Here is a 27,637-nt window from a genome sequence, read left to right as displayed (position 1 = left end):
CACTCTGGCAAAACTGTCAGTATCCTCTCATAAGAAAAGAACATTTCATCAAGTCGTTGCTTGAATAGGTGCAAGAATCTTCAGCATATTTGCACTGGATTGGTTCTGCCTTACGATCAAGACCTTTCTCGCCACCCAGAGCAAAGTGGGTGACTTTCTTTCGAAGCCTTTTAGACGTGAGAGGGCAACTGTGAATTCACACTGGTGGCCATCAAAGGATATGGGAGTTAAAACAATTTACGATTCCTAAATGATCTTCAAAGTACAGCACTAATCTTTACTTGTATTTTTAGGGGTGACTAGATACAGGATCAACAGTTTTATTTGACCATCTCCATGGGTGTTCTTGTTCTTTTGGATCGATGTATGATCACAGTTTTGGTCTGGCAGTGAAGTAAAGAAAGTCTTTAGATGGTTTTACAGGGCTTGCCATATTCTCTTCCTCTTAACCACCCATGACATTTATCCTGCGTCACATCCTCTCCCCGGTGTCCACCCTGGTGTTCAGGATGGAAGTCAGCAGCTGTCAGATCTCATTGCTGAAACCGTAAATAACTCAATAGATGACAAAGTATCGTTGGATAGATGACGCAACACCCTGGATAAACAGCCCCACCATTGCACTGACGTACTTAATAAAAAGACCTTTCTGCTACAGTTTTGTTTGTTTTTCGGTCTTTTAATTTTTTTCTTTCTTAGAAAATATAGGTCTTAGTAAATTGTTTCTTCAAGATGGTGTCAAAAGCAAGTGCAGGGAAAGTCCTATTTCTATGTGAACTAGTTTAAAGTTCAGTTCACAAATTAAAAAATGAACTAGTTCAGTTCAAAAATTTTACAGCTGCAAAAATGAACGAGATCATAGTTTCGCTATATATTGACACAAGGTGTTATTTTTCCTAATTATAGCCACAGACCATATGAGCACGGACGGCAGTTATTTTATCGGTTTTACATAAAATGTATGCGTCAGATTTCATTGTCGTATCAGAATCTGAAAATCTATATTGTCAGTAATGTAAAAACAACACTGGAACACTAACACAATAAAATAATTGACATTTTTATTGTTTTATGGCAAGACAATTTTTGAAATTTACTTTTTTATGAAAGACATACAAATAGTTAACCCTTAAGAACATCTAGATTGAACTATTACAAACAAATCCTTGTTTTTTTGTCAAGCCTGTGGTGTCCTTAGGTGTCCCTGTTTCAGCTCTTTTTCAGCGTTTTGATGACGTCAACTGTTGTGCTTAACTGCTAACTGGCGTTGCCATATTGGGCGTTTTTCCACCATATATTAAGACCTGTTTACAGTGTTATTTATCTGGGATTTTGCTGGTAAGGCTCCATAGAAATCTGGCGACTTACTGGACAAAGATGAACTTAGGGAGACTAAACGAAACTACGCTACATACAGTTCACGTTTGTCCAAAATAACTAGTTCATGTACGTTCAATGAACACAATCAGGCACAACACTGTCACTAGCCAAGTTATATCAGACTCTATATATAAAGCCAACAAAAACCTGATCACTCCTTCTGGATCTTTACTTTTACTTTCGAGAAATACTTTTCTTCTGACACTTGTTTATTAAAAAACCCTTGTTTGGAAATAATATAACTTCCTGAAACAAGCAATTTAAATTTGATAGGTGTACATTTTTGGTGTGACCATTCTTGTCCAGAGTCTAGGTTTAGTATGAAGATGAACCGAAGCAACTAAGAGATCAGCTCAAGAAGGAAGAAGGAATGACAAGAAAGGGTCTGGTAGCCTTTAATCTTTGTAATTATTTGTTCTAATCTAATTGTTGAGCACCATATGTGGCAGGTTGTTTACCGCTGACCTCGTTGGGAACGGATTAGTGGTTGAAGTTGATCGACTCATGTTTTTCTCCGCCTCTCGTTCAAATGTTTGTCTGGCTCCTCATTAATTGTTGTGTTCCCTTCCGCGGCAGGAATGTTCTCTTTGTCATCGCGTGGATAAAAGAACGGGCCGCGACTTGTCGAGCACGCCGGGATGTTTGTGTGTTTGTCTCTATTGCGTGTCTGTTTATGGTCGGAGTACTGTGTATGTGTCAGCCGGTAGAGCTGATTCACTGCGTAAATACGGTGTGTGTGGCTTTAAGCCGCATGCAATGGACGATTCATGTCGTCATCGGAGCTTTGATTAAAGCCCCGATTACATCACGGGGGCCACAGGTGTGCTTTCTATGATCATCGTTCATCTCGGGCGTGCTGGCTGTCCGTCAGGTCGCACCGGTGGGATCCAGATGTGTTTTTGCTTTTAATCCCAGAACTCCCTGAGCTCCCCCCCCTACCCCACCGTGATCTCAGGTGGGCCCGTCTTGCCTGTCTGAGGCACGCGCCTTCTCGCAGGTCGCTCACATGAGCTCAGCTTCCAGGTCGTGTAACAAGGGTTCAAGTAATTGACCCGAATCAAATGCTATAACCGGTAACAAACATGCTCCTCACAGCTTTGTTCCGCCACCTTTTGTTCTAATACTTCCTCCGGCTCACACACAGGATGTTGCTCCTAGTCACGTTCAATTCCATTAACGCTATTTTAGGTTAGACTTAATATAAGGGTGATACAAATGAAGGTTAAAAACTACATCTTGACTGAGGTTTGAATAATAAATAGTTAAGTAAAGGTAAGAAAAAAGGAGAAACTGCTCCTTATGATATGGAACCATACGCTTGGAGTTCTTTTTGGTTAGATGTGTTGATCATAAGCTGTTGCGTAACAATGCTCTTAGCTCATGTCTTACCTCGACTACACAAAGTGCTCTGACTTAAAGCAGATGTCGGCATTGAAACAACAGCCTAATGCTCTTAAAACAATATTCCACTGTTAATCACATTACAACCAAAGAATCCTCCATAAGAGCCATGAGCTAAGAACCTGTCCGTCTCCCAGGTATATCTGTTGCACATGGTGTATCAACAAATCCTCACCGGTGGTTTGGCTTTGAGGTCATGTGTTTACCATTGCCATGTTGTGATTGACAGGACCCAAGTGAGACGGGGACCCCCCGACTCCTCCCCACAGCAGACGGGGACCTCCCGCACAGTGAAGCGATACCCGTCGTCCTCCGGACCGATCACCTCCAACGCTCTGCCCAGCGTTAATGGCTACGAGAACGATCCCAGGAACTGGAACGGACAACGAAACGGGCAAAGCAACGGCCACCAGAGTCGGAGGCCGGCCGGCCACAGCCAACCACACGCTACGTTCAACAACGCGGTGTTGCCAGCAGGTACGAAAGCAATTCAAGTTTGCATATGCAAGCCAAGCCAATCCTTTCTAAACTACCATCGTTATTTTACTCTGTTATCAATTATTATTAGCCTCTAAATGGACGACTAAAGCGGAGAAAACTGCCCGAATCCCTTGTTTGACTTAAAACCCGCCACAGTTTTCACAAAAACAATAGTCGCTAGCAAGTGATAACCAAATAATGAGGTCAGTTTAGTCTCCTGTTAGCACTTGAAAACATCACTGCGTCCAGTTGAGAAATCTGTAAGGGGTTCCATCTAAAAGAGACATGTTATGATAAGATGCAGGTCCAGCGTCCAAGTAATGGACTTGTTAGGTTGGAACGCCACTACTCAACTATGACAATTACTTTAAGTGTTATTATGGAAGATTTTGTGGGTCAAGTACCAAAAAAGGGTCCCATTGAGAGGTTTCTTCAGGGTTAATAGGGGAAATCCATTTGCAATTCCTTGTTGGTGTAGTGTCTATCCAGAGGACCCATTAATGTCCGTCATTATTAAATATGAAGTATCATTTTTACGTCAACCCTCTATTACGGAACTAGGTTTTCGTAGCCAATATGCAGTCCTGGCTATTTTGGAAATTCAATTGTTTTTGTTAGTATGTATGTTACTTCTGCAGATTTGTCAGCATCTGGTTCACTTTTGTAAACCAGATGTTGCCCTCTGCCCTCAGATATGCCTTTATTTTACTTGCCAATATAAGATTGATAAATATGATATTTAGTTTTGTACCACAACTTACATTAAGTATTTTAGTGATTGAGTTTGACACTTGTCTTGCCCCAAAAGATCTGTAGGTTTGTAGGCTGAACATATATGGATTATATAACTGAGAAGTTGCCAATGTAAGCTTGGATTTGTGTTGGATGTCCTAGTTTTTCACCTCTTTCCGACTCAAACTTTATTTTGGTCGGGCTGCAATGAAAACTTCAAAAGTGATTGCAGCTAATAAAGTTATGAGTCATCGGAACTGTTTGTTCCTTCATGTCCAGGCACAGAGTTACAACTTCACCTGTGTGAGCAACAGAGATGTTTCAGGCTTTTTCGCTTCTGTTCATTTTCAGTCTTAGAAGCATACACGCGTCAGGGTTTACTCTAATGATAAACTCAGTTTTCACTAGCATCTGGTGTTTATTTGTGTTTCTGGACAGTGACACACTTTCTTGAGAATCGGTATGTCAACGAACACTCAGGTCCCGCAGAAGCGAAGATCGAGGACTTTCCAATCGTGCTCTCACTTCTCCAGCTTCCTCTGATCAAGCTGCACAGCTGTCCGCTGTTGTTTTCAGCCGTGTTCTAGGGCAACGGCTGTTGAACACCTTCCCACCATTACACAACATCCTCTCACACTCACGCTTTTGTCTATTTCACAAACTTCCAAAAACACCCGCTCCCAGAGATAAAGAGCTTGGGAATCAAGCCCAATAACTAATATTATTCTCTTGCACATTTGCTGGACTGTGGCACCGTTCAGCTGCAGCGTGCCACTGGCTAGATGTCAGCACACACCCTGCGAACACTTATAAACCTCCCTTTTGTCCAGATGGGGTGAGTGTCACTTTGTAGCTGAAGGAGGTAGGATGCAGCTCCTCTCCGGCGTAACTCTGCTCCTGCTCATCCAGAGATGTCTGTGTTTCCCAGGAGCGAACCTCACCTCCAACCTAGACCGCATCAAGATCGTCTTCACACCTACTTTTTGTCGCCGGGTGTGCAGCGGCGGCCGCTGCTACAACAGCTGCGAGAAGGGAGACGTCACCACCGTCTACAGCGACCAGCAGCACCAGCCAAAAAACACCGGCTTCAGACTTTGTGAGTGTTTCCCCTTTTTCTCTTTTATCTTTTATTCCGGGTGTTTCGTTTTTAACGGAGTGCGCCTGACAAAACGCGTCCTCGGGTGGCATGCAGTCTGGTCTGGATGCCAAGCTCAGAGTGTTGCAGATAAAGAGCTCAAATCTGAGAGGAACCAGGGAGACGCGGATTAAAAACAGGCCTAGTAAAAGAAGTTAGAAAACTCTGGTGGTCCCCACACTCCCTTACACTTCACCCCATCTCCATGTGGTTTACACTTTGCGATTGGTCGTGCTGTTAATGTGCTCTCTGGGAGGAAAAAGAGAACCACAAAGGGAGAAGGAGCAGCATGAACAGGATTTTATAGGGATTACATTAAACCTGCCATTCATCCCGGGGCCGAGAGGGCTGCGGGGCTTCGGCTTTACCAGAGACCGTCGATGGGAAGAGAGGGGCCGGTCATTACCAAGGTCACCGCACTGAGGGTGTTGCTACTTTTCTTAGCCTTTGGAAAAGACTAATTCCAACTAGTGGATTAGCGCTTGCACCACACACATTCAGGACCTCGGTAGTCAGGAGTCACCCACATGGTCACATGAAGTGGAACTTATAATAATAACATATAACTTACTCTTTTAACTAATCAGTAATGTCAATAAACTACTTTTGTATTTAAAAATAAGCTTGTGTTTGTTAAGACATCCTAGTACCCATTCGTTGGTTCCCAGGCTAAACAGAAAGCAATGTCTTTTTGACATTTCTTAAGACCATCTTGTAATTAAATTAACAGTATAATGGTCTCTAATCAATGAAGAACCAACAATTTCTGGGTGTCGACCAGAAATTAAATTCACCCCCTGTTCAATGTGTGCCCTTTTTTGAACCAGTTGATAATGTTTTTTTGGCTGGGCCAGACTTCCTGCCAGAACTCTGCAGCGAGAATTCTGACACGCTCTAGTAGAAGAACTCACATTTCTCCGATCCTTAAATTTCTTCACTGGCTGCCACGATCTTCCTCTCCCCCTACGCAGAAACATCTTAAGACATTTTTATTCGTGCAGGCTTTTCCTTGATTTTTTAGCACCCCTGCGTTGTTTCGGTGTTATCTTGTTTTAACCATATATTTTATTGAGTATTGTTTTGATTGTTTAAGCGCTTTGTGACCCTGGTCTGGAAAAGCGTTCTACAAATATAATTTACTTACTTTTGCACTTTTTTTTGTAGTATCACATATAGTCAGGGTAAAATAATTGAAGAAAAGTCATTAAAACTAGTAAATGGAAAAGAAAAAGCCAACATCGAAAATGTTAATTCATAAGCCAACAAACGGAATGGATGGACAAACAAATTGACCAATGGGTCAAGGTGAGCGACCTCCTCCATTGCATATGTATATCTGGAAGATTGTCATCTACCTTCACCCAGAGACAACACAAGGGATACCTCAAACACATTTGTTTTTGTTCCTTTGGGTCACCTTGACCCTGAAATAACATAAGGGTTAATAACATTGGCGCTAGCAGCCTGTGTCAAAACAAACAAAAAAAAACTGTATATGGATGTAAAAAAAAAATCATTATAACAGAAAGTGAACTGTGACCAAACATTCTCCTGTGAAAAAAGGAGTCTGTCTTAAAGTTGACCAGGTTCAACTTCTTTAGTAGCATTACAAAATAGATGAAAGAGTTGAAGCTGGTTCTGAAAGCAGGAAACGCCAAAGATTACACGACTACCAAGCGAGACAGTGAAGCTGACTAACGCCCTGGAAAGTAGTGTTATCATTAGTGTAAACTTCTATCTTAGCGACGGCCATACAAACTTCAGTGTTTGTAGATAATGAAAAGGATTCCGTGATGGGGTCCTCTGACTTAACTCTCTAGTATAATCAGCTCCGTGCTGCTCGCTATCACTCCCCCAGGACGGGACTATTTATAGACCATTTTAGTCATTGGACTCATCGACATTTAGAACAGAGAGCGAGTGTCCCTAAGCGAGCACATGCGAGGGTGACTATCAACCGTTATCATTATCGCACAAGTTTTACTGTGCCGTGTTGGGAGCATAACAAAAGCATGAGATAACTGTTTTCTGTCCACTTGACATTCCCCAACAAACGCATGCCGGCGGAAAAGCAGGAGAACACTTTCAAGTGTCTAAGTAGGGCAAAGAAACAATAAAAGAAAAAGTGCATGGAAGTCTTCTGCAGCAAGTTAAAACCCTTACATGGTCGGATACATTTAAAGTTAATTTTAAGTCATCCCAGGAATGTTTAGACAATTTCATGACGGATAAAATATTAAATGTAAAGTAAATTTACTCAAGAACATTTTTATATTTTACTTTATTTTATTATACCTGAAAGGCAGTCTATGATCTTGTCTCATTAGTTTTGTTTTCTGGACCATCAGTAGAACTTGAACAGATCACACTTAACTTAAATTTTCATCACAGCAATGTTGGCTAGGTCTGTCCCATGTCCATGTCCATGTTCTTTCTCAAAAATAGGGTCCAGACAGAGGAAAGATTCACCAGAGGTTGGAGTGTTCATTCTTCCCTGACTTGTAACCTACCTAACCAAACCTCAACTACTCCATCTTGGGAAGGATCTCATCGTTCATTTTTCAATTGAGAATAATTATGCTGGACTTCCAGGACTTGAAGTTCAGTATTCTGGAAAATTACACACAAAGATTGATTAAAACTCCAAAATAATTGCAGTTGACTATTTTTCTTAAAGGTATTTCATATATTGAGCATAACCATTTTGCAACTTATTCCTCAGATTCCGACTTGAAAGGCAATCAATGTGAACTTAACACTCTTTACATTTGCAACTTTTTTAATGATTTCTTAACGCCTTTATTTCTCTGAAACTCTCTCCAACATCTCTTTGCCTCATTCCAACCATTGTTAGCATCACACGCCACAGATGCTTCGCTAAGTCCTCTTTGATTCACAAGCTTCCAACTGGCAGTGGAGAATGATCTCGTATTTCTCACAGTTTCTCTTGGTTTTTCCTGATTTGTGGCAGCTGGGTGGATTTCGTTTAGAAGGGTCAGGTCAGGGAAACTGTTCAGGAGCCGGTATGTGAAGGTTTATACGCCAAGAGATAAGATTCACTTCCAAACATCAGCTGACCGTCTCCTCTCGCCACTCAAATAATGAGCAGGAATCGCGTTTTGACAGTTGCTTTAAATAAAAAATAAAAAAGACACTAATGTTGTAGGTTCTGAATGTTTCCAGCATGCTGGAGTTATCATGAAGATATCACGTACTAAATGTCTGCAGGATGAGTCACTGCTCATTTATCACTCGTCGTTGTTTGACAGTGTTATTGCTGCGGTGAGGTGGAGGGAAAGTGCTGTTCCTCTGCCCTCAGGACAATATTTGGATCTTGTCAACGTGAGATAAAGTGCAAAAGTAGTAAACACAAGTTGCTCAACTGGCTCACGGAATGCCTCATCTTTGCTTCCAGCAGCAAAGATTTTATACCATGAATTTAAAAAAAAGTATATTTCCTGATAGTAATTTATATTTGTACATCGAGAACCAAAGTAACCTCAACTGAAGGTTGATTCGTCAGGGATTTTCTCCCGGACAAATGGAATGAGAACAGAGACAAGTGTTAGAATAACAAACAAAATCCAGATTTACCACCAGCAAGGAGTGGAGGCGCTTCTCACGTCTCGTCCCAAACCACTGAGCATTTTTATTCGAAAGCTCAGAGCATGACACACTTAAATACAAACAGTTTGTTCATTTGTTGCTGGACCTGGCCAGCAAAAAAATGGTTTTCTGTATAAGTCAGTGAACGCGGCATAACAGCTTGCACGGGGAGACCAACTCGCATATCTTGGTGAGGTCACTGTATCTTAATGCACAAACTGTAATTTCTCGAGAAAGCAGAACTCTAACATGATTGGCTGTGGAAAAGTTGTCGGTTTAAATGGTTCAAACTAGCCTAACAGCAAGAATACAAGATGCCACTGTGGCTGGGGAAGTTAACCATTGTGTTATCTTAGGGGCAAGGTGACCTGGTGGCCTGAATGTGTTTGAGGGTATCCTTTGTGTTGCCTCTGGGTCAGGGCGAATGATCTCCCTGGCTTTCCCAAATACATATGCAGTGCGCTCCTGTACTCCGTCGGTTTTGAGCCGATGCAAAGAAACTGGGGTGTGACGTGGAAAATAAAGGGCGGCTGGAGATTTTTAAAGTGAAAGTTCACCCATAAATCAAACTTCACACATTTTCTACTTACCATGTTGAATAAAGTTTGGGATTATGTTTCAGAGGAATCCTTTCCTTTTTGGAGTTATAAGCAAAAACGTGAATCTATTTCAATTCAGTAACTGGAGCTGAAAAATCGCAGTCCAAAAATACACACTTTTGGTAAACATCGTGAGTGCTTACAGTCTACTGTCTACACTACTGTATCGCGACATTAACACGGAGTACTTCCTGTTGTTGTAGCATGTTAGCCTTTAAGTTTTTGCTACAAACAAGCTTACTTGGATGTTTTTAAGTGTGTCCTTTTTTATTAAAATTGACTTGCCTATAACTTTAAAAAGGAACAGATCACTCTGAAAATAATCCCAATAATTTGTCGACATTAGGGTGAGTAGAAAATGAGTGAGGTTAGAAGTATCACTTTAAATGCTGGCAGACCACCAATTCAAAAACCCTTCCTTGCAAACAGACTTGCTCAACAACAAGAAACTTGGTTCAACAACAACATGCCAGAAACAGCCTTATGACCTGTGGCTAGTTCACGCAGATTGAAGCCTACTTTCATACCACCCTACTCCATTATTTAGTATTTCTGTCATCACCAGGCCTTAGAAACTAATTTTTATCTGTTTAAACTCTATGGAATAACAATAAAAACCCTTGAATCCTAGAAGTTGGAGAAACCTGGGAGGTCGAAATTCAATAGAGCTGAATCGATCAGGGGGGTAGTAACAATGTTTTATACCTGCTGCAGAATTCACTGGATAAAAAAGGGGTGTGTCTAACCTAAACTATTACAATGGAGTTGTTGCATTTTAGTAGTGAGTCTAAGGAAGATGATGACCAAGACAGAAATGGTCTGCGGTTTTGCTACCCCCCAACCAGTCCGTCTGTTTGTTGTCTAGTTGTTGTGGAGCGAAGTCTATATGGTTGGCTTTCAACCACTTCTTTTGTCCGTCCAATGCTAAGCTGATCAGGCTTTTGTGGGTTTATGTCACTGGTGGTAAAGAACCTCAAAACAACCACAGGGATCAGTAGGTTCGTACTCACCCCAATTAGGTGAGCGCAGTCAAACATTGCGAAAATACATTTTTGGGAAAACTTATACCAGATCTCTTTATGATGATCTCGGAAATGGATATATTTTTAAGCATGTTCTCTACACACTCTTTATGTTTACATAAAAGGTCGGAACTGTATCGAAGCTCCTCTGCTGTCTCACAGATAGCCTCGCTCTTAGCCTTGTCAAGGTTGGGTAGATGACAAGCAAAGGGAGACCACTGGGTTGGTTTAGAAATTTATTGCCGCGAAAATATTGTTTATTCATTCAAAAACAATCTCTGTTTTGTATTTTGGAGCTGGTATGTTTGTGTCATCGTTTGAATCCAGCTCACCGCAGGGCCTCGAGATTTGCAATTCCACACCCGCCATTGTTCCCACATCAACCGCCCGAAAGTTGGCTCGTCGTCACAGGGGTCAAGAAGAAAATGAGGGTGCCACTTCGGGGTTCTTGATGTGAAAGACATTCAAATTTACGGTGTTGTTTGGAGGTTTGCAAAGCGATGCCAACGGTTGGCGGTCGTTGAATTCAAATGAGGAGCAGCCACAGCGAGACTGAGAACAACAAAGCATGAGGTTGTTTTTTGAGCAAATGTCCTTCATAGATGAAGAGTTCCTCGTCTAAGAATTTATATTTGATTGATTGGGTCAGTTACGTTAAACCATACCACTCTGTAAAGCATTCAAGCTTCAAAGTCCCTTTGAACCCCAAAATTTGACCCCAGTTTTCCAGAAAATATACATAAACAAGTCAAACACAAGCTCTCCAAGATGTTTGCAACAACATACCTGCAGAGTTTCTTGTCCAAGATGTCTTGAACTGTACCAAGAAATATTGATGTGTGTTTTGAAAGCTGGCTCGTTTCACCAAATATTGATGTGATTGGTTAAAATCAAATAAAAGCGTTTCGCCCAGTTTTGTAAGCAGTTTCTGGTTATCATTAGCGTCTTTTCCTAAAACTTTAGCGCTGTACTGTAGCTCAACGCTAATGTGAATAATTTCATCACTGAAACTTTTGGACATCTTGCCAAAGACGCTGGAGCTGTTGCGCTCCGATTTAGGACATACATAAACTTCACTGGCTAATTCTGGACAAAGAAGGAGCCAAAAGTAATAATTTGAAAACATCGACGTTCATTCGTTAAACTAAAAAAAAATAAAAGGTGTTCTATTAGATTTTTTTACTACATCTAATCCATTGAAAGAGACGTGTTTACAAAATTGTGTTTGCAAATCAGATTAAATGTTCCTTCGAGATTTACCAGGAATCTCCGTGTGAATCTCTCTTCGGTTCATTGCGTAACTTTGTGTTTATAAACTTGTTGTTTTTTTTCTCCCTGCAGTCTTCTGCCAAATCCCGTGTCTCAATGGTGGCCGGTGCATTGGCAGGGATTTGTGTTGGTGTCCTTCGAACTCGACCGGGAAGTTCTGTCACCTGCCAATTACCTCGTCCGCGAGACCAAACACACAAGTGAAGAAGGATGTTGGCCACGCCCCAAAGACCGTATCACACTCCATGTACACACTGCCACTGTCGAACCAACAAGGTGAGCGTCCAACTTCTGGGCTTAAATACCTCAGAACATTTAGGCCTAAGTGCCATAAATGGCTAAAGAGTCTGTTTCTTTAGGTTAGATTTAGAGGTTATTATTGTGCCTGTTGGATTTTCCTCCAGACACTCATTTTTCCTCCCACAGCCCACAAGCATGCAGAGGTTAATTGATGACTTTAAATTGACCATAGGTATGAGTGAGTGGGTCTCTTGCCCCGAGTAACTGGGACAGAATGAAGCCGCTGTGTGACCCTCTACTAAGGCCAAACTAAAGATAGTATAAAATGAGGGCAGATTTCAGTGGAAGGCTATTTTTCTCTTCGTGGTAAGTCATAATGACACTTTCTTGCCCCTTATTCCTTAAAATATTCAATTCTATGTCAAATCTTGGCTTGATTGCAAAAGTGTGGTGAGTCAAAAATCACGATATCAACATGCATTAGGGTCAACTTTTTTTTTCCTGCACATTCAATTCGATTTCCAAGCTCCTGTGGGCCACTTAAAATGACTAAAGGGGCCGTTTTTTTGTCCCCCTGCCTTGAATTTAAACAGGGAATGAGTAGAAATGAAAAACATTTAAATCATTATTTTATGTTCCTGTCAGGTTGTATTTTCTGATCTGGTTTTGTTCTGAACTATCCTCCAGACTCGTGATAGATGGTTCGACAAAACATCTTTGAAGATTGATGCTTCCCCTAAGTCAGAAGGACAATAGATCTCGGCATGTCCTGACTCCCCGACAAATCTGTTTTCAGTCTTCAAAATGATTTGATTCAAACCAGAAAACATGATTCACGCTTTAATGGGTATTGTTTTGGAGTATTTGCTTTGTATTGTTCGCTGCAGTCGCCCCGCTGATTTCCTAAGACTTTAGTCCAAAAAATTCATGTTTATTTATACAAGGTGGTGTGTACATTCATCATCAATACTTTCATTCCAGCTTCTCTCCATCCGTCGTTGGTTAATGTCCACATCCAGCACCCTCCGGAGAATGGGGTCCAGATCCATCAAGTTGCTCGGGTGCAGGGAGGCCAGAGGACGCAGACGACGGAAGGCGCTCACTCGGTCCAGCAGCGCTCGCAACCTGGGAACGGACTTGAACCCAACACCGAGCACAGCACAACACGACACAACAGCGAGAACGCTCACGACAGAACCAACCACTGGCAGAACGGCCACGTGGGAAGATGCTTCCAGGAGACGGTGGATGGAAAGGTATCAGATCGGGAGAGTGTTTAATATCTTGATCCAGTCCAGCTGCTGATGTAATACATATTCAGGGGCTTTGTCGCGTCCAATATTTATTTGATTACGACTTCTGGCCACGGTCCGGACCATGTGCTTAAATGTGGTAGTCATTCGTTGAACTTCGAAAGAAGCACGTGCTGCCAAAGCAAACCTGATGGGACTTGGTTTTAAATTCCACTACAAAATTAAGGGTATTTGACTTGCAGCTGACAAAAGACCCTCGACACCAACCTGGTAACCTCCAGTCAGTCAAGGACAGCTTGCAGGGGGAATTCACATTTTCTAGGGGGCGACCTTAGGTATTTTATCACGGGTGAAACTTTAACACGACCTATGTCACAAAATGAGTTTTTACTGCTCATTTTGAAATAGATTATGGGTTGCTAGCAATGATAATAAATGGATGCTAATACTGTTATTGGTAAAAACTGTGAACCAGAGGCAACTCATACCTTACCGACCTCCTCCACCTACCCTGTCCCACATGCCTCCTCAGATTTAAACCTCCTCACGCCCCTTAGGACAAAGCACCGAAACCCTGAGGGACCAAGCATTCTCTGCTGCCGATTCCACTCTGGAACTCACTCCCATGTCTTCGGACGTTCAAATCACTCCTCAAAACTCGCCTTTCAAAAATACTTAATTTAATTTGTGCAGGATTTTCCCTGATTTTCTGAGACTTATCTAGACCTTTTAATTATATATTTTATTGAGTTTTGTTTTGATTGTTTAAGCGCTTTCTGACCCTGGTCTAGCAAAGCCCTCTTTAAATATTACTTACTTTCTTACTTACTTAATATTAATTATCTTTTTTGTACTTTAGTCTTGTCCTTTGTTGGCAAAGCATCCTAATCCTAACACTAAAAAGTTCCCTAATAAATACGATGTTTTATTAGATTACATACACTTTTTTTATGACTTCTATTGATCTCAGTGTATACTGTTTGCATCCTCCTTGGCAAATGTATCTCTCATTGATACAGTGACCCAGAGTATAACCTGACTTTGTCGACCTGAACAAGCCTGTGTCCTGCTGTTATCTGTCTGGTCTCAAAAACGCACAAAAACAAGACATTCCAGACTGATTAAGGTGCAAACGTTCCAGAGCAAATCTGGTCTTTTATTTACTCTCCTGTCAAGTCTGTCCATTGCCGGTATCTGCAAGCGCGATCTCTTATCTGTTGCTTCACGAAATCTCTACTTGACAGAAAAGCCGATAAGTCCGGCGTGATATCAATCTGGCATAATTTAGCCAATGCTTTAATGAGGCCTAGCGCTGAAGGTTCTCGGGACGGTCGGTGGACCCGACTCGTGTCATGCGGCCCAGTAACGATTCTCAGATGTGAACCGGCAAGAATGCACATTCGCAAATGATGCAGCACAAATCTCGCACAGCTGGATGCTAAAAACTGCACTAATCAGAGTTTGGATTTGAATCGTGTGTGTGTGTGTGTTGCAGTGTGGCAAACCTCTGCCAGGATTAACCAAACAAGAAGACTGCTGCGGGAGCGTGGGCGCCTCCTGGGGTCTGAACAAGTGCCAGAAGTGCCCGGGCAAGCCAGGTGAGCCGTAACTCCACGCAACAATCTTCCATTCACATCAACAAAAAAATCTATTTTCATATCGTGACATGGAATAACATGTTGGAACGGCACTAATAACTGACCTGTACACTGTAACATAAGGAAACAATCCATCATCATTTCACTCTACAATTACATACATGTGGCCTGGCTTTAATTTTGATTTTATAAGCTGTAGAATTGTTTAGAAAAAAGGGCCATGAGTGAGTTATTATTGTGCCTTTTCTCTAGACAAATTGACAATATCTGGAAGTTGTTTTTGAATGTAATAACATATTAATGGTAAGAACTTGAAAATGACGTTATATAATAAACAACGTTCGTTGATTAATTTGGACTTTAATGTAAACTATTTGGAAACAATTTTTATTCATTATGAACATGTTTGTTCGGCTCAGGAGTTGCCGTAATGTAGCCGCCAGCAAGATTCATTTCAAGTGACTGTAACTGGTCAAAGGTGTATCCACTTTAGTAAACTAAGGCACTGTTTGAAGGCAGACAATCAATATTTCGGCTCGTATTATGGTCAAAATATGTCGGCCTTCAGAACATCCGGGTAAGACCGCCTACTTAAGGGACAGGCTTCTCTGGACAACAACTCCTAAACAGTCAATAAGAATTATGTAAATGGTTTATAAAAGCAGAAAATCTTAAAGAAAAAGATAAAAGATACAAAGATAAAGTGTGAAGTAAGAGAGTGTGTTGGAAAGCTTTTTTTTTTAAGTTAAAGTATAGCTAAGAAGTGTTGGTTTATATATTTTAAAACCATCCTTATGAAATATAAAAAGGAAAAACGTTGCAACAGGGTTGATGGTTTGGTTCCTTCTTCAAGCAGCGCATGTCATTTCTCCCATGAATTTGAATGTTTGTGCGTGGGTTAACTATAGGCCCTTAAGTTTTCTCCAACTGGTGCCACCCCGTTTCTTGGCCTAAGTAGCTGGGATAGGCTTCGGCCCCTTGTGTCCCTGATAAGGAAATAAGCACTTTCAAGCAGTTGCTTTACCACTATACCAGCTTGAAATAAACCCTGGATACTGAGATGCCAACTGTCAGAAAAATTCAACAATGAAAGTCCAGAGGTGGAAGTTTTTTAATGCAAATATATTAAATAGTCTGTTTAGATTTATTACCATGTTATAATTGGAATATGCTAATTTAAACTCTAAGAATAAAAAAACAACTAAATCAATTATTTAAAAAATGTAAAAGGAAAAGGAAAAAACTCCCTTTTATCAAATTGTTTAGTCCCCAAACTTTTTCCTTTAAGGGCCACATAACTTTCCCCTTCTCTAATGAGTGGGGCATGGTCAGTTTGTAAGAGAAAATGTGTGTTGCTAACTGGGGGGGCCAAAACACCACACAATAACCAAAAAGAAGTTAGGGAATATAATTTTAGGCCCTAAAATATGTATATCTTGCAAACCTTCTTAGGAAGCGAAATAGTAGGTAGGTGTAGATTATAACATAGAGATTAAAAACATAGTCTTAATGTTTATTTAACTACTCTTAAAATGTACACTCTGAAAATGCGTGGTCCTTTTTTTTTGTCACACACTGTATATATATATATATAAAAAAAAAACTATTTCTGGTATTCGGCCCGCAGGCCATAGTTTTGGGATCACTGCTCTACATCCATTAAATCCAAATAATCCAGACCACCTGGATTAAGTTGTTAAAGGGTCGATGTGAATCGCTGTCCGTTGCTGGTGCCACGGACTGTAAGTACGAAACGTTTCACAAGTGTAATGATCATTCATGACAGTGTAACGACTGATGATTGTGTCAGTGTGGATTCAAAGTTGTGAGGATTAAGTGGCGGATGACTCACAGGGTAATGAAGGAGAAGAAGTCCAACCCTGGTAGAAACCTGTCCAGAAGGCATCTCATTTCATCGAATCATTGTCAAAAAACGTCTCCCCTTGGTTCATTATACTCATTTCTCTGTGATCAGGAGACTAAGATAGGCCTAGCTAGTGTTAGCTCCATTCTTTCATACACTTCTTTCTACACAATTGTCCTTCATTTGTAGCTTTAGATTAGTAGTCTTGCAGTGTCTCTTGAACAGTTTACCTCCTTTGTAACATGACAAGGTTCGTCCAAGGGGCATCAGTCCAACAGCCCCTCTGTTCACACCTGAGTCAACGTCTCCGACATTACCCCGCAACTGTTTCATCAAGCTGTGTGATTTAAGCATCCGTAAAGACTTGGATGGCAGATAAAAACCGCAATTAGCGTCAATACCAGCCTGGTAGTCGAACCACCTACCCTGCAGGGCGGCGGGCCAAACAACGCTGAGAAAATGATCGTCAGTAAAACGGCTTCCCGCAAAAACCAGAGCTGCGGTAGGTAGGAGTTTATGGTGGCATCGCTCAACAACGGCGGTGGGTGGCGCCTGTCGGTTCGTGACTTCTCCGCCATCCCGCCCGCTGACCCCCCGTGCAAATTCTGGAGAAAGTCTTCAAAAGACAGAGGTTTATTTCTTTAACTGTTCCTGGCTCTCGGCTTAACACTCGGAATCACTGACAATTAGCTGTCTTGCTCCTCTTACCGGGACTTAATCCAAAGCAGACCCCCATCCTTCTCTGTCTCCTCCATTTATCACCCCAACCTAACGATCCTCTTCGCCCCCCCTGTCCGCCGCGGAATGAGAGAATCCTGCTCTTCCCTTGGCACGATCTCCTTCAGCTCCCAGATGTTCCCCTTTGCTCAGCTCTTTGAAGTTTGAGGGAGAAACTAAGTGAAATCTCTGTTCGCTCATTTCTGTCGAGCAGGGGCGGGATCCTGTTGTCGGCCCGGAGCCCGGGTCACACGCAGGCAGCAGACTTAAAGAAGAGGGAGAACCAAAGAGAAGGGGGGGAAAGTCAAAATGAAATCATATACTAAGTCCCACAGGTCCTAGCTGGAGCTTTAATAAGAGAAATACTTGACATTCCTCCAGAGTGTTATTGTTCTTAGTTTAGACACTTGGCAGGTTTTTTAAGCCGAAATTCCTCCCTCGGAGGCCTCTGCTCTGTCATGTGTTCGACAACCTGGAGTTGCCACATGCCTTTTGCCAATCAGGATGAAAGTGAAGGTACAAGTTCAAAGATAGACCCACTGGAGGGAAGGACTGTTATTGGACCGGACAGGGAAGGTCCGGGAAGTGGATTTCGGGGGATTTGCAGGGGGAACAATGGCAACGATCTGAGCACTGGACACTTAACCAGGTCAAGATGACTGTAAAAATCCTACTTGGGCAGTTAGCAGCGTGTTAATGTCCACACTTTGAAACGGTTTGTTTTTTTCTTGACCATGCAAGTGACAATAATTAGGCCCATTACTTGACGCAAGCAGCAGACACTTACAATAACAGACCATTGTACCAGAACCGTTTTCTCCACCATCCACCACCTTTGCACAACTTTCTTTATTGTAATTCCCATTGATCTGACTTTTCCAACATCACCAGGCAAACCTTACCTCCTCTCTCAACACTTGCAGGTCTTATGAGTAGGTTTTAAATGGACAGGGGTAAAGACTATTTCCCTCCCTTAAAAGGTTGTTTTTTTCTCCCACGTTTGGCGCCAAGACCTAGCGTTTGACATACACCCTTTAAAGGTAGACTTACTAGCGCTAGCTTCAGGGTTAGCTACTGTTCATGCTAAAAAAGACGTTTTTGTACCCGTTATTGACCTAAACTGTTGTCTGATAAAAAAATGTTTCAGGATCTTGATGTCGCACCAACATTTTTATTAAATCCACGTTGCAGAGTGTTCTTGTCAATCAATGCTTAAGTTTCCTCAAATCGCGTGGTCTATCCCAGGCTTTAGGTGGGGAAGAGTTAGTGAGACCGAGCACGTTACACCGAGCCAAGGGCGATCGGCCGATGCCAAGAGTTGGATTTATTGCAAAGAGAAGAGTATGCTTGACATCGGAATTAAGACGAAAAAAAAGTCTGAGCTGAGTGGGAGCTGATGAGACAATTGCTGGAGACGCAGGGTTGCGAGCCAGGCGGCGAACCGGGGGGGGGGGACAGGGTCAGTCATCAGAGGACCCGCTTCAGGTTGAAACAGGGAGACGGAGCTACAGTTGTGCAGAGCTGGAATGAAAAACGACACCTGTTACCACTAAGTATAGACAGCCCAAAATGTTTTTGCAATCCGAGTGTAATGCTCATATCTTTTCCTTTGATATCACTAGAGTTTCTGGTAAACTCCCATAAAACTGTTGGTACACGTGCCCGCCAGAGTCACTCAGACCCGTATTTCAACAAGAGTTCAGACAGAATTGTTAAGGTTTTGGTCTGAATCTTGTACGTATGTTGGGGAGTCTCGTCCATGTGTTTGAAAGGATCAAGTTTGGAGAAGGTTTGGTTATTTGAAATGTGCAAGTACTGTAGCTTATCTAAGACGTTAGTAATGTGTATTCTTGACTTATCTTTTTAGAGCAATATAAATGTTCCTATTGGAGAAGGGGGGTCCATCAGAGATTTGGAGTAGAGCTATAGAGCATTGGAGGTGGCTGGAGACGGGGCACACCTATCACTGGGAAATATCAGATCTGGCAAAGGTTCCTGGAGAAATAGATGACGTCCAGATGACGGGGGTAACCCCTTCAACCCTACAACTGCCATTTAAAATAAATGAATCTCTAGTGAAACCGTGAAACGGGTGAAAAAACAGTCCAAAAATTGGTCTCTGGACACGGATTTCAGAAGTCAAAGTTCTTTTAAATGATGGGTGGAGGAGAAAACATCTCACTGATTCCTTTTTATTACATTTTTGTTTAAATTAGAGCATCACCAGCATCTCTTTTGGCCACCGTGTGTTTGGAAAAGTGTTCTTCATTAAGAATCACCGCAATTAATTTGGACGAGGGCACGGCCTTTTCTTCAGTTTCTCATCCTTTCCAGAAAAAAAATTACATATATATTCCCCAGAGGTCGCCTTTCGCGGAGAAGCCTAATTCCTCTGCTTATTGCTTTTTATTAGCATTGATCAAACATGAAAACTTGTTAATTACAACGAAAACCAGAGACGCAATTACTTTGGAATCGAGCGGGACGGGAACAGATGCGCTGGAACGCGTCCACGGCAGCTTCTAATAGAGAGACCTCTGATCATTTCATCCGGTTCGTTCATTGGTGGTGACGCTGTTGCTTCCCCGTCACACTCTGAACGATGGAATCTATGGACGGGCAGCAGCGTGGCTAATCATCGTCGACGCGCGGAAAATAAATGCCAGCTGGAAGGCTGATGTGGATTAAATGCATTCAGCGTATCTTAATTAGACACAAGATAAATAAAGCCTTCTTATTGGGAATGTAATGCTGGCATGTTTCAGATTGGGATTTACCATTCTACTGTTCAGTAGTGATTGCACAGAACTGAAGGTCTGCTTTAGATTGTTGCGTGATGGGATGGTTTCGGTGCCATGCAAATGCAGAGGACCTCAAATGAATGTAAATTAAAACATTTTTTCTACCCAAATGAAAAACGTTGTTTATTTCTCTTGCGTGTTGACCGCTGGCATGGCTAATCACAAGCTTATACTTACGCAAGAGTGATATAAGATGTTGATATTTATCATTTGTCTGCGCTGATTGGCCTACTTCATAGTTATTCATTTGCAGAGTGCCAAAGAGATATTTATTCTAAACTTTCCCTTCAGGCTGTAGCGCCAATCAAGAAAGCTTTGCGATCTCCAAAGACCCGAAGTCGCTATTAAAAGTTTAGTGTTTTTGAAGTGTAGCACCAGTTGGTTCGTGGCTACAAGTCCGGGAAGCCGATTGCTGGAAACTGGCAACCGTGTCAGTAATTTTCCTTCGAGGCGTCCCCGGTTAGCATCAGAGCTTCTCTTTCCAGCTTTCTTAGATGGCATCGACCCATCTTCCATCTTGTCTCAGGGTGTGCAGGAACGGAGCCAAACTTGGTAGTCTTGATGATTACCTGCCTTGAGTCAAGACGGAGTTTCCAGGATAACTGCAGGAATCAACCTGCTAGACGGAGATCTTCTCAGTGTTGTACCACTGCATGACTCATGGTGTGTTGTTTGTGGTAAAGAACTGTGAGATATATATTGATAGATTTAGACTTGCACAATCACTTAATCATAGTCCGTTAACTAACAGGACAGGAAGTGGTTTGTGTAGGTGAGATGGACGGAAGCAACTCAGACTTTGAAAGTCAGAGAGAGAAGTCAAAAGACCCAGTTACACTCTGATACTTCCGCCAAGAACTATACCAAACCACCCATTTTCACACATATTTCGGAACAGTTTCAAATCAGACAAAACCTTGTCCCATAGTCAATCCCATCAACACCCATTTTTTGTATATCTTGCTAACAGACTGTCACATAATCTCCTTGAAAAGCCAGAGTTCAAAAAGGTACAATAGAATGTCCAAAAGATCCCAGAGACTATCCTTTTACCCAGTGTAGGTAGTTCCCAGGGACTGTCTGGAATGCTAACCTCTAATCTTCTTAAAAAACTTTGGTGGTCTTTGGATTTAAAGCCACAATTCCACCACAGAAACTCAGAATGAAAAACATCCTTTTCTCACTCTCTTTAGAGTTGTTTTGCATAAGCCGCGTTCTTACACTGGTTCCCTCCGCAATGGCCTCCCTCGATACAAAAATACCCTCAAGCATTAGCAATCGGGCCAACGTTTCCTTCCGAGGTTCAGAAGTCAATGTTGGCAGAAGAATGTTAGACACAAGTGACTGGACGTTGACAATACGAGATTATCGAGGGATGAGCAGTCTGGGTAAACAGACCTGTTACCACATTAGGGGCATATCGTAACTGTGGGTGACTAATAATCTGCGACTTGAGCTCTCTCTTTTTAAACACTATAAAAAATGTTAAAAGTTCACTAAGCTACCAGGAATGTATGCTCAACTTTGAGGATTAAACACAGATAAATAATAAATACCTTGTGGTAACTCCCAGAACCGTCTAAAATGTTTGTTCCTCTTGTTCTTAGTTTAATATTAAAAGTCAAAATGTGCTTGAATTACTCAAATCTTCCAAGACTGAATGTATAACCGTACATAAATGAAGCGTTAAATTGAAGTCGGTTAAATTCACAGACAATTCCATACAATAGCTTGCATACTTTATTACCGTGTAAGAGTCTGAAATCATACTTGTATCTTACAAAGTGGAAATAAAGTGTAGAGGAAGTCTTACAAAACCCAAATCCAAGCCTTTGCTGGCAGAGTCTACCTCGAACCTTGTTGCCAGTTTGTTCTCATTACTTGGAGACATTGAGAGAGACGAGCCTTTACAAGAGATTCATGGTCGATTTAAAGTGTCCAATTAAAGAAATTTGCATCTTTTTGGACGGAGGGAGAGAGAGCCGGAGTAGCTTTAGAGAAGCCACATAAAGGCGAACATGAAAATGTCACGATGGATCCCAGACGCTGTTGTTGTTTTTCACAACCGACCGCTGCCTGGGAACAATAAAGGGCACGTCAGATGAACTCTGATTACAAGCATTTTTGCTTCCAGGGAGACAAAATGTCAAGTTCAAATGGCTGAATGGGGCAAAAACAAGTTCCCTGACCCAAACTGATTTGCACTCCCGCGAGACGTTTCGTTTTGAAATCGCCGCCGACTGCAGATGTCCTCTCCTCCCTCATAATAAGCTTCATTGAGACGGACCCCCACCCTCCCCACCGGCCTTCTCTTGGCATGTGCACCCCGCTGTCACTCAGACCGGACTTTCCCTGATCCCATCACGGCGGGAGGTTGTGCCCACCACCCGACCACAACAACTCATTACTCACAAACTTGAACGGAGGGATTAGGAACCGTGGAAGATGCTTAGGTGGGTAGACAGGAACAGGGCGTCACTTTGACACAGTTCCCCCCCTTTTACACTCCCTCCCACCGTCGCCCTCTTGGTTTTGACCCACTTCTGCTCTGTCGACTCTCAGGTACATCGACCCCGCCTGGTCCACCGGGTCGCAGCAGGACCAAAACATTACTCAGTTTCCCGGAGTTGATTACCAGAAATGTTCCATGTGGCACACATTCCAGTCGATCCTGGGAAAGTGACACAGATTCAAGTCCGTTTTAGGGATTTTTATCCACCGGACATTTCCTTAATCAGTGTGGTGCCGTCCACCAAATTTTCTTCACTCCCTTTTACATCTGCTTTCTGGGATTGTGATCCGAACAGAAACCCTAAAAACAACACGGAATATAAAATCTGATATTCAACAAAGAATAGCTTTAATATGGGACTGACATGGTATGACAGAATGTTATAGGTTGAAATGACAAAAGCTGTTTCTTAAAACGTCTACGATACGTTTTTTCTGAGCTTCAAAGTTATGCTAGAAAGTCAAGTTTTCTGGATGTTACAGGTGTCAGCCCTCGTCATATCTTTCATGCTAAAACGGTGACGGTTGATGGACTAAAGTATGTTTATTTTTAAAGATTTCCTGATATATCTAAATGAATAGAATTATGGTTAAACACTTGACATTGAGTTTGACCTCCTGCTTTCCCAAAAATAGCAATAGCCTTATGTTATCACTTCCACATCTGCAGCCGTCCTTTAAAAAACAGTCACCTGAGCAACATCTGATTTGTATATCTCTCTAACACAATTACGAGTCTCCATTTGGGTCCATCACCAAATCATCGCTCTCGGAGAAAGGACAATCAAAACACTGCTCTCGTGTTTAGGTCGAAGTGCTCTGCGGCTGATGACAAAAAGGTCAGGCCTCTCACGAAGATTTCCTAAAACATTCATGACATAACCGCCTCTTCAAATATCCCACAGGGATTTCCATGTAATATGATTATATACCAGTGGAATCCCGAAGTCCTCCGCTGTTGTGTAAACGAACAGGGATCCATTTCCTTACACTCACTGTAGAATCCCAGGGGGCCCCCCTCGACTGTGGGTCCCCTTATTCCTTCTGCCAAGACGCTGACATCTGTAAGTTATATGGTGGCTGGTAATGTGGAGCTTCGTTCTGTCCCGCGTGAAGAGAGTAATGCCGTGTGACAGAGAGACTCTGTAGGATCCCTGAAACTCTGCTCTCTCTCCTCAGCGTTCACCGTCATCGCCAACGGACAAGTGGAATGTATGCTGGGATACAAGCGGGTCAACCTCACACACTGCCAAGGTATGGTGTCCCCGTCATTACATAAGACTTCGGTGACGACTATTTGTTTAAAAATGTTGACCATTGAATAGCATCATCACATACCACCCCCCATCCTTCCTCCCAGCCGGTCACAGCAGGAGTCTGGTTCTGCTCGAGGTTTCTGCCCAAGTTTTTCCTCGCCAATGCCACGATGGGATTTACTCATTGTTGAACTGCTGGGATCTGTTTTTCCTTTCTCCACTATAGTCTTACTTCAACTGTAAAGTGTCTTGAGATAACTTTGTTATGATAAGACAATTTAAATAAAAGTGAATTGAATTGACGGCACAAGGTGTTTTAACGAAGCTTGCGTAAACCTTAAAGGGAAACCCAACTCTCCTGACTCACTCGCATGTTTCATATGTTTCCAAGTATTCCTCTCCAAGATGCAGTAAGTCTCTCATCAAGACCATGTTTTAAACTTAATACTTTATAAAGTTCTCCCCTGTCAGAAATCCCAGCGAACAAGAGGTTACGAGAGTGGTGCCCATTGACACAATAATGGCTTCACTCCTCCTCCAGCCAACTGTAATCACGGGCCCGCTTTGTTTTATACAACATGTCCCTTGGAGGTGGAGACTTCCGGGATTGACTAATCACATCAGAGTGGGTGTGGTTATGGTTATTATAAAAAAAGTGTTTTCAGTGGGCGGGGCTTAAGCACATTTTCTAATGTAAATATTTCAATTAAAAGAGAGTTTTGTACAAACAGACACATACTGATGAGTACAATAGAGTCCAACATATATTTAAGAGGCAAATCATTAGCCATTTAAATTATTTAGTTAAAAAACAGCTTAGTTATGTTTGTAAAGCACAACAAACATTTTTAGTTTGTGATTTTTCATGCTTAATCACAGCTGTGACTGATGATTAACTGAATTATTTGATTTATCGATTGGCAGCAACTGATTAACACCTATTCCGGAAATTTCATTCTGTCGAAATGAGACCGAAAACTTTGCCGGTATTGTCTCTGCAATTCAAAGACTCGACGTCATCCGCAGAACAGCGGTTGAGCAATCCGAAGATTGAAGAGGTGCGAACGGAATTCTGACTTCACGATGAGTGAACGACGATGGCTTGATCTAGTTGTTCAGATCCAAAAAGACGTCAGACCTCAATCTCTCCCTCAAAACATGTATTTATTCATTCAATCTACCGCCTCTCCTGGACAGGTCGGCGAACCTGTATCTTAATACAACAACAAAAAAATGTTCTCCAGCGCCAGCAGAAGTGAAATAGCATCTCTTCATCATTCATGCTTTTCTTGTATATTATTCATTCAAGATGTCGGTCCCGCTTCCTTTTCGTAGCTCCTAAGACAGTTGCTGACAGTTCGCCACAATATTTACTCGAGCGCCTTAATGCCGCTCACCCGCTCGGGCCGCCGTGTCAATCCCTTAAAATGATCCGGTTTTCACAACTGTCGCCAGACTGTCGTTATTATAGTCTTTCAATGCCCGGCTTGCCAAAGTCGCTGGTGTTTTAGTCAAAGAGCCAATTTTCGGTATGAGGCTTAATATCCTGTTCTGCTTTTGTCCAGGAGTCTACGATGTAGCTAGACGAGCCAAATCAAACCGATATTCTTCTAAAATAGATTCGGTGTGCTTATGTTGAAAAACCTTGTTTGATATCTGTGCTTCATCTGTGAGTCATTTTGTTTAAACTGTTTTTGAAATATTGATTTCAAGGTCAGGCCTTTAAATTTGGAGATTTGTCCCAGAAGGAAGAATTTCCAACGAGAAATAATTGTCATATTTTTACACAGGCAATTTAAAGATCACTTAACACAGGGATGAATTGTCTGTTGCAATTCTTGCCCTGCTGTTCCGTATTTTTTTTTAGGAACCATTGATTTAGCTTAGCATTGCTATCAGACCAAAGCTAAAGCATTCGTACGACTAACGTGAGTTACGGACGAAACACTGACAATGGAGGGCGCCGTTTTTCTGCATCTAAATGAGCCTAATTGGTTTTGAGGCGTGACGACCAAGAATAACACTTAAATCAAAAACAGACGTCATTTCTGTTTTTGTTTTGGGACTATTATTTATGGGGAAAACTGATTTGCATTTTTTTTTACATACAGAGCCAGTTTCGATGACAGTTGGAACTGAAATTAAATTCCTCAGTGTTTGTTATACCATCATTTAGAACCACTGACATCGATGGCAACAACAAAAACGCAATGGCACTGAACTTGACCCCTGTGGCACACCCTTTTTTTCCTTTTCATAACAAGGAAACTATATCGATGTTTTTATCCTCGTGTTTCTTGGTAAAATCATACATGAAAATGTTCTATAATTACCATGAATTGGTAATGCTAACTTCCTGATTTACTTTTAAATTAAAAAGTAAGTGTAATACTTAAGGTGAGGTAAGGTCAGGGTAGGAGTTAGTGAAGCCTTACTGGAAGAAAGTTATTAGTCTTTCTCCCGTTTCCTCCCACACTTCCAGAGGTGATGGCTCTAATCATGTCTGGCCTTCTTACACTTCATCCCGAGCCGTCGAAATTCTGAATCTGAGCATCTGTTGTACAGTAAAGTGCAGCCTTGTCAGTTTTGAGAAAACACATTCGCTCTAATTAAAAGCATTTTTGGCCACAGGAGCTGCGTCTGGTGTGAGGCGACCTGCGCTCCAGGCGATGACGGCCAGAGCATAATACGGAGGATGAGTCCGCCAAATTTACTTTACAACGGCTATAAATCTCGGGGGGTCAAGCAAGGTTGTGGAAAAGCAGAGCACAAAGGAAAGAGCCGGAGTTGAAAGTGGCGACAGATCCTTAAGAGACGAAGAAAGTAGTCGATGCTTCTGAGGTCTGCGTAGCTCGTGGAAGTTTGATCTTAAGAGTCCAACTAACCGCAGACTCAACACATAACCTTGCTGTTAGACATAAGCAGTTACACCACTTGAATTAACAATCATTTGTGCTGATTCCTATTTAAACATTTCATAGTCAATTGATTTTGACAACTTTTGTGGAACTCGCCTGCTCAAATAACTGAAATCTTTTTATGACTCGTATGAAGAAATTGATATATTTAAACTTAATTACTTTTTTTTTTTTACTTTCCTCCTTTTCTTTGAAAGTCGTTTTTTTCCATTATTATTATCTCTTTTTTTATGTACATTGCGATATTGGTCTGCCAGCATATACTTGGTAAATGGGTTGATGCTTTTTTTCTCTACAATAGTATAAATACATTTAATTCATTTTTACTTTTTTTTTTGTTTTTGTAAACCTAGTTAACTTATCATCAACAATTCTATTACCTTTTTTTTTTTTTTAAATGCTCTGTTTTGACACTTTCTATACTTCTGTTTTTATTTTGGCTTGTTTTTTTATTTTTTTATTTTTTTTATTTTGAGGGTTTTTTCACCTGCCTCCTTAAAATATTGTTTTCAATTAATTCATTTAATGTATTATCTTAATTTACTTTTTTCTTAATACCTTTTTTGTCTATTTAACACATTTGAGGTTTTCTATTAGTTTTGTAGTTAAATTAAGTTAAAATTAAAGTTAAAATCGATTATACAAAAACATTTGAAGAAATCAAAACACAACAATGAACGGAAAAACTATTTTTTATCAATAAGCTAAAGTATAGTATAGGTAGGTTTCTATCTTCCAAAAATGCTGGTTCTGAAAATATATAATGGATCGACCACAAACTATAAACGATAAAAATCATGTTTCATTTTAATGTCAGTGGAGGAACCAAATTCACTACCTTTTTATTCCATCATT

At 41.5% G+C, this 27,637-nt stretch overlaps 1 protein-coding gene across 1 annotated transcript in view; it reads left to right on the top strand.

Moving 5' to 3' along the window:
* Nucleotides 1-27,637, top strand: part of LOC148060595 (latent-transforming growth factor beta-binding protein 2-like) — a 114,789-nt gene that overhangs the window by 44,907 nt on the left and 42,245 nt on the right. Inside the window, exons 4-9 of the mRNA XM_087779309.1 lie at nucleotides 3,011-3,258; nucleotides 4,922-5,089; nucleotides 11,697-11,900; nucleotides 12,846-13,120; nucleotides 14,613-14,715; nucleotides 23,788-23,862. Coding sequence (XP_087635435.1) covers nucleotides 3,011-3,258; nucleotides 4,922-5,089; nucleotides 11,697-11,900; nucleotides 12,846-13,120; nucleotides 14,613-14,715; nucleotides 23,788-23,862 — 1,073 coding nt within the window. The remainder of the gene's footprint in view (nucleotides 1-3,010; nucleotides 3,259-4,921; nucleotides 5,090-11,696; nucleotides 11,901-12,845; nucleotides 13,121-14,612; nucleotides 14,716-23,787; nucleotides 23,863-27,637) is intronic.

The sequence above is a fragment of the Callionymus lyra genome, chromosome 18, assembly GCF_982586985.1.
Source record: "Callionymus lyra chromosome 18, fCalLyr1.hap1.1, whole genome shotgun sequence".
Taxonomy (NCBI): domain Eukaryota; kingdom Metazoa; phylum Chordata; class Actinopteri; order Syngnathiformes; family Callionymidae; genus Callionymus; species Callionymus lyra.
Note: the sequence above shows the minus strand (reverse complement) of the source record. Positions and strands in the feature narration are given on the sequence as shown.